Here is a 7,790-nt window from a genome sequence, read left to right as displayed (position 1 = left end):
TTGATGAAGTTTGGGGAGTATCCAATTGAATACTTCTTTGCTCATTGTGTACTCTTTTGTCATTTGTTTAAAATAAGACACTTCATGGATAGTTAATTCCTTCGTTCAAGAGATCGAGATCGTACTCTTTTATCTTTTAGCCAAAGTTTTTGTCCCAAAGGTTTTCTAGGGAAAGGTTTTTAACGAGGGGTATATGAACATTCTTTTGTTTTATAGATATAATAAAAGAAAGAAAATCAAAGAGTTTACTGAATGCTAACATGAGACTGAATAACAACCCAGGATCGGTTCTACAATTGTGGAGCACTGGAGCATGACTTCGCAAGTTAAAACAAACTTGTTCCTCAAAAAGGAGGTATTATTCTTCAAATTGCAAAAAAGTGAGCCTTAAAAGACTCTGAATGCAAAAACTTCAAGACAGATTTCCATTGTCACATATCTTATTACTGCTGTTTTGCATGTCTCAAACAAAACGCTTTCAGCCTCACAATTGCATCTTGAAGCACATTTGGCTCGGCAGCAAAACTCACTCGAACCCAGTTTTTCATACCAACAGCATACCCTACACAGATATAACATTAAAACTTAAAATAAAATTAAAATTATAGTAATATAGACAAGTGACCATTGTTTATGCAAATGAAGGTGCTATTTCACCTGGAAAAAGGATCATGGATTCCTCTTTAGCCAACTTCATACAGAAGTCTGTATCATCAGCAACGTCATCAAAAGCTTGTAGTTTCAACTTCACCTGTACAAGCAAATTCAGCCAAATTTTAACAAATTGTATTTAACGAACATTAACTTTATTAATAAATATCTCTACCATCGCAAACATTGATCCCTCGGGTTTGTGTGGGCATGCAACAAAGGGTATCTCTTTAAGCCTCTCATAGAACATATCCGAAGCCCCCTTCAGTATTTTGTTGATATTCAAGAAGAAAGAGTCTGGCGTGTTCTTCATGATATAAGGAATAGCTCCCTACATACGTTTTAAATATTCAATGTAATTGAAACGAGTCATTCATCAAAAATATTAATTCTTCAACTACGAACCTGAATAACGGTTGGCGGATCTGCTGCTATCACAAGAGTACTCTTTATGGTTTCAGCAAGCTGACATGATTACAAATGTTAGATACGAGAATAATGTGATTTGTAGTTCTTGAAAAATACATATAAATGTTAGAGAAGTTCAAAAAGCTAGAGAATAGAGAAAATTAAAACCCCGGTTTTGCGAAGAATGCCATTAGGATCACTTATTGCTATCCAACCAAAACGCCAACCAGGAATGATCCATCGTTTTGATAATGACCCAAGCGTCACAACTGGTGCGATATCTCCAAATACTCCCATGGGGATGAAAGGCTTTTGTCCAAAAACTTGATGCGCATAAACTTCATCGGCTATCACCAAAATCCGAAGTTCTCTTGCTAATTCCGCTATCTATAGTTTCCGAACAAACAAAAACAAGAATCTATACGTTACGTACCACATAACATCTATCATAATATTCAACCATATTTGTAATAGGAATAACATTATTCAACCGTATCATAATAACCGCACCTTTCGCATATGGTCGATTGTGAAAACATTTCCACAGGGATTTCCAGGGTTGATGAGGACAATAGCCACCGTATTTTCATCTGCCAATGCTTTGACACCATCAAGATCAACTTCCCAACCTTTCTCAGGGAGGAGATCAAAATGGCGAACCTCAAGTGGACTAAATCTTGCGCGAGCTTCATAAATTGGGTAATTAGGCCGAGGAAAAAGTATATTAGCACCCGGACGTGAAAGAAATGTTAGTACGACTTCGATAGCATGATTTGCTCCAGCCGTTAGGAAAACATCATCAGCTGTTAATTCGTAGGGAAGATCTCTCGTTAGATACTCAGCAATAGCCCTGTTAAATTAATGAACAAAATATTAGCAACCCGTCATAATTATTGTGTCGTTAATAATGATGCTTAAAATCAAAATCTGGAAATACAGATAATACTAAGGCAACAAACCTTCTTGCAGGAATAATTCCAACACCAGCAGGGTAACCATTGAACTGAGTGGATTGAATTGATTGAACTAAGGCTTCTTCTAATACAGGAGATGGTTTGAAGCATGGATACACCGAAGGATCACCATGTCCGAGATGAATCATTGGTTTCCCAGTTGCGGTTTCATCAATGTTGCCCATGATGGCTTCGAGGATGTTTCTGATCGTGAAAGATGCAGCTGCATGAAGCTCATGGTTCTCCTTGAAACCCCATTCCTGCTTCTCCATTCTTCTTGCTATTCTTCGTTAATTTTCTTTGGTTATGTCGAGAATGGCTTGATTTATAGAAGTCGAAATGTGGTTGAGTGGTTGATAATAGCGGTGGGCCCCAGCAGATGGACATGCACTGGGTTTAAATTTCTGCTGGTCGCTAGCCAACACATTTACTCTACGATGATGATGAAGGGTTCACATGTTAAGGACATGTCACAGTCTTACAATTAAAAGAACAAATTTATCTTTGTTTCGGTAATTTCCATGTGCCACTTACGCTGCATTATATTGATGAGACGTTCACATGTTAGGGACATATACATGGGTGAGGAGGTTATTATATTTGAATGTACTCATTGGATGATATTCAAATTATATATAGACATAAAAAGTAAAAACAACATTTCTAGCTTAAAGTCCCAACAATTATCTTACAATATGACAACTCAGTCCTACCATAACAAGTTCTTGAAAAGAGCAAATTTTACGCACCATTGGCACTTTGACCCAACTATAATTATATTTTCACAAAGCATTAATTGGCGCTAATATAGATGCATGAACCAACGGAAAAAGGGGTTTGAATGCGGATTATTGCTCATTGGTTACCTATTTTACCAACAATTTTTTTTTTCGGTATTTTTTTTTTTTGGTATTATTTATTGCCTATTGGTTACCTATTTATTTATTGATCCTAGACACACCAATCTACACTTAAAAAAAAAAAAAAAAAAAAAATTAAGTATTTTTATTTTTTTTGGTATTATTTATTGCCCATTGCTTACCTATTTATTGATCCTATTGACACACCAATCTACACTAAAAAACAAAAAAAAAAAAAAAAAAAAAAAAAAAAAAAAAAAAAAACACTTGACGGGTTCTTGAAACTTTAAATTTGATTACAGGGGAAATCTCTAATCTCTAAATATTATTAAAAGAGAAACCTTATGACATCATCTAAAATAATCTGGATCGTTGATTGTGTTTTTTTTATAGGTTTTACACCCTTAGATTAATTTTTGCTTACGTCACCTTGATCAAACAAAAAGTCAATCCGTTATATTAGGAAATTAAATGTAGGAATTGAATGAAAATGATACTTGAATTCTTTCCAAACTTACAACTACAAAATTGGTTCCTTATAAATGTAAACCTTAAATTTAAGCTCTATTTCCATTCAAAATTTCTTTCCAAATACATTATATGTTGAAATCTCGGAAACTATTAATTTCAAATTTCAAAAGTTTCAAATATTTTTATGAACCAATACACTTTCAAACATGATATCTTCTATTTTAAGTTTAAATGAGATTTCAATTGATTACCTGCTAATTTCCATCATATTGACTTGTATATATATTTCAAACCATTTTAAAAATCGATTTACACAAACATTATGTCATAATTCCCACGTAGAAAACAAATGCAAAAAAACTTCAACATTCCCATCAGTTTGATTAGTCGAATAAATGTATGTATTTCTTCCTTGAATCATTTTAATCTGTAAGTTTGATATTGTTTTCGAAATTATATGTTTTTACTCATTCGTATGGTTCTTTGTTGAATACTTATAATTTGGATGTATAATGTCGTTTTTTGATTTTTTTTTTTTTTTTTTTTTTGATGTTTTGTTCGGTTCTTGGTTCCATCTTTTTAATTGGTAACTATGATCCTATTTTCGAAAACAGTAAACTCAATGTTAAAATTGGATGTTATATATAATGAAATTATGATGTTACATGTGTGTGTATACCTTTGTAAAAAATCAATAGACAAGACAAGAGATGGCATGACATAATATAACAGACGGGTTGTACAAAATACATGAACGCCCTCGTTAGAAAGTTTTTTTATGTCTCCGGTAGTAACAAAATAAGAATAAGAAATATACCTTCTCAACAATTGATGTGAGCTTTAAAGTTAAATATAAGCATGCTGTGAAAGATGAAAATAGGCTTCCGTATTCTTTTTTCAAAAAAAAAATCGGTACCATGCATGGGCAGGTAAAAATGCACGATATAATATAAGTGTGCACTCAACTAGAGTCAGCATTTGATCCTGAAATACCAAAAACGCCCCTCAGAACCTTCTGGAAAAAAAAAATCAGGTATACTCAAGGACCAAATGTAATCTACTCTAAACTTAAGTGTATATATATATATATATATATATATATATATATATATATATATATATATACATATATATATATATATATATATATATATATATTGTTGTTATGCTATATGTTTTTTAGTTTTGGTTCGAAGGCAAAATGGTGATTTAAAATAATAATAATAATAATAATAATAGCTAGGCTGTTAACTTAGGCAATCATAAAAGTTTTATGGAACAGTGAAACAAGGTCCAAAAACTACAACCTGATTCTTTTAGGGACCAAAACCAAAAAAATCAACTAAACATAGGGACCAAATATGTAAATCACTAAAAATAAATGAAAAAACTTTTGTTTATACTGATCCCCCCCCCCTCTCCCAGTTTTAAGGTCATGATGGTAGATTGAGCTTCATCACCTCTGCCCCTAATTTGCTCTTTGCTTTATAGTAAGGAATGTTCTTTACTACCACTGGATCATTTCTTGCATGTTCACGATCCATTGATATAATCCCTGTTGTATTTCAAATTCAATAACAAAATTGTAATTAATTAATTTCTCATTTAAGTTAATAAATTATAAACTTATCTCACTTCCTGCTCATCCAAGTTTTCTCATTGCTATAGCATCAGGAAGTTTATCATATCGCATATTTTTCTAAATAAGAAACACTAATATCAACAAAAAAAAGCTATCTAATTTCGTAATAAAGTTGAATTAAAAAATAAGTAAATAAATAAATAAGAAATAGAAGAACCTTGTATTACCACCATATTTTATGTTTGACCTCATCACCATATTTAAATCCTCCCAAAATTTGAGGCATTGTGATTAACCAAAATGCAACAATGCTTGGATCTTTCATGCTATCAATAGTATGCCGAAACACAAAAATAGATGTTTTGAAGTGAGATAATTGTTACAAGAGGAAAAGGTGTAGAATCGTAATTGGCATTTAGCTCATAAGGGCTTTTTGTTTTTTTTTTCATTATGTTGTAAGCTTTGCATGGAGAGTCGATAATTTGCAAAGTAAATAAAACTAAAGGGGTGTTTTTTTTCCTTCATTAAACTCTATAGTGAATGACTATATGGATGAAGTGTTCTATACACAAAGATTGTAGATAAAGATGGAAAATAAAACGCAATGGATTATGAAAAATCACAAAAAATAAGAACCAAACCTAGAAACCAACATCGAACAAAAACCCTACTATCCTTACTTCAAAAAAAATCAACGTACCTGCACATACTCAAAACCGTAGAAAGAATTTCACAAAAAAAATGTTATTCCATAAAAAATAAAAAAAATAAATAAAAAAGGAGCCTGAAAAAAAAATGGTGGTAAACCGAAGAAGGCATATCAAAATCAACAAAAAAACAATGAAGATATAAACATAAATGATGGAACTGGTAAATGATTTCTATCATATTATCCCTAAAATAAAAAAGAAGCCATCAATGAATCTTAAGATTTTCGGTGATAGTGACAATAACTTAGATTAAGGAAAAAAAAAGATCTGATATTAGAGATGAAGTGGGGGGAGATGATTAGCTTCGTTGTAGATTTATTGGTTATAGTTTCTTTATATTAAATGTTGTGGGGGTTTTATGTGGTTCATTTTGAAAGAACATAAATAAGTTGCTATTTTTTGAAATAAACAGTTATATTTCGCAATATAGCCATAAAATAACAATATATTTTGAAAGTACATTGTTAAATGTTGGATTATACTTGTGTAGACTCATTTTCACGCATGGTTGGCTATATATAGTTGTTTTCCGTATCACAAGTAAAAAATGTTTGAAGGTACTTATATGTGACAAACAAGGTCATTGAACTAATAAAACAAAAAATGTTGTCTATAAAGAGGTCCTTTAACGCTATATATATATATATATATATATATATATATATATATATATATATATATACCTATTTTAGTGTAATTTCTACACATTTCAATAATATCAATAACCCTATTTTTTATAATTATTTTGTAATATCTTTATAAATTTGAATTTTTTATATGTGTTCCCCGCGTTTAACGCGTGTCATAATCTAGTTGGTAAATAAAGAGAAGTCATAGGTCAAAATAGTATTAGAGTCGTGTGTAGTAGGATAAAATAGGATGCTGTCTAAAAAAATTCCTATTAAGAACATAAAATTTTCTATATATGCATTGCTTGAAAAAACTAAAAGTTATCAAGAAATTAATAGATCACCTAAGAAACAATTATTAGATGGATGGAATTATAAAATATGCGGTATAAATAACATCATCTCTTTTTTTATACACACCAATGTAAAACACATCACACACTAATCTAAACAGCAATCTAGTTTTTAAAATAATTAAACTGAAAATTGTAACATACACGTTCTGAAATTGTGTATTGTTATTATTAAAAGTGAAAAAATTTGAGTTTTGAGTTCTAAAAAGATGGTTTTTACTAAAAATGAAGTAAAACTATATGTATAATCACTTAGAAAATATTGGAAGTCTTATCAGATTCCAATTAAAAGCCAAATAGTGAAATTTAGCGAAAATATAAAATTTTAAATAAGTAAAATTTAATTATTAAAAGTTTTAAATAATCTTGTTAGAAACTTGTAGGCGAAAACCTCGTCGAAATCCGAGTTATAACGAAGAAGTTATGACCAGCCGAACATCCGCGACAAAACCGGCACGGCACCGAATGATGTAAAAAGTGAGTTTTTGATAAACTACTTTTTTAGCCTTAGAAATCTAAATGAAAGTTGTAGTATTCGTTAAACCAAGAAATTCGATAAAAAGAACGTCAAAATCTGACTTCGTATGAGAAAGTTATGATTTTTCGAAGTTTCAACTTAGCAGTAGACAGCTAAAAACTTGAATTTTAGATTGATCGATATTTGACCGATAAATCCTAAATGAGAATCGAAGGTCTCGTCATTTGTATTACAACGGTAAAAAGTCTGACGAAAACGGATGTCGGATGAAGAAGTTATGAATTTTTAACGGATTTTCTTGTACCAGTCTGTTAAAAATAATAATAATAAAAATAAAGTCAAAATTAGCCGATGAAGTCTAAACGAAAGTTGTAGAGCGTAATTTTAGCTAGGCGTGCATATAAAGAAAGTCAAAAACGGAGCTCGTATGCGATAGTTATGGATTTTAGAAGTTCGGGGCTCAAAATCCGAGAATTTTCGCATGAACAGTACCGACACGAAGCAGCTACATCACCTTGCACAAAGCTACTGCGTCACCGGAGACGTGGCCAAATCCGTAGCCGGCGCATGTCGCAAGTTCATTCTCCAAGGCCGAGGTCCAGCAGGAACGAGACACGTCTCGCATCGGTGGCCAGTCTGATGCGAGACACGTCTCGCCTACCAGCCTCGCATCCGAGCCACCCTGTCCGAGCGTC

The 7,790-nt window shown here is 31.9% G+C and overlaps 1 protein-coding gene across 1 annotated transcript; it reads right to left on the bottom strand.

Moving 5' to 3' along the window:
* Nucleotides 1–235: 235 nt before the first annotated feature.
* On the bottom strand, nucleotides 236–2,306 carry LOC145009716 (nicotianamine aminotransferase 1-like). Its single transcript, XM_078968357.1, has 7 exons — nucleotides 2,019–2,306; nucleotides 1,570–1,909; nucleotides 1,228–1,446; nucleotides 1,057–1,116; nucleotides 827–982; nucleotides 658–751; nucleotides 236–562 (listed from the first exon to the last, which is right to left on the bottom strand). Exons 1-7 carry the CDS (start codon nucleotides 2,282–2,284, stop codon nucleotides 444–446), a joined length of 1,254 nt encoding a protein of 417 aa, XP_078824483.1. The 5' UTR covers nucleotides 2,285–2,306; the 3' UTR covers nucleotides 236–443.
* Nucleotides 2,307–7,790: the final 5,484 nt, after the last annotated feature.

Source organism: Lactuca saligna, chromosome 8 (genome assembly GCF_052625555.1).
Source record: "Lactuca saligna cultivar CGN05327 chromosome 8, ASM5262555v1, whole genome shotgun sequence".
NCBI lineage: Eukaryota > Viridiplantae > Streptophyta > Magnoliopsida > Asterales > Asteraceae > Lactuca > Lactuca saligna.
The sequence above is the reverse complement of the archived record's forward strand: the minus strand, read 5'-3'. Positions and strand labels throughout refer to the sequence as shown.

Excerpts from the sequence above, each read along its gene's own strand:
- LOC145009716 (XM_078968357.1), bottom strand. The coding sequence starts at position 2,284 with ATGGAGAAGCAGGAATGGGGTTTCAAGGAGAACCATGAGCTTCATGCA. Across the intron at positions 1,910-2,018 it reads GGAATTATTCCTGCAAGAAG|GGCTATTGCTGAGTATCTAA; the intron begins GTTTGTTGCCTT and ends TTAATTTAACAG. Across the intron at positions 983-1,056 it reads ATCCGCCAACCGTTATTCAG|GGAGCTATTCCTTATATCAT; the intron begins GTTCGTAGTTGA and ends AAACGTATGTAG.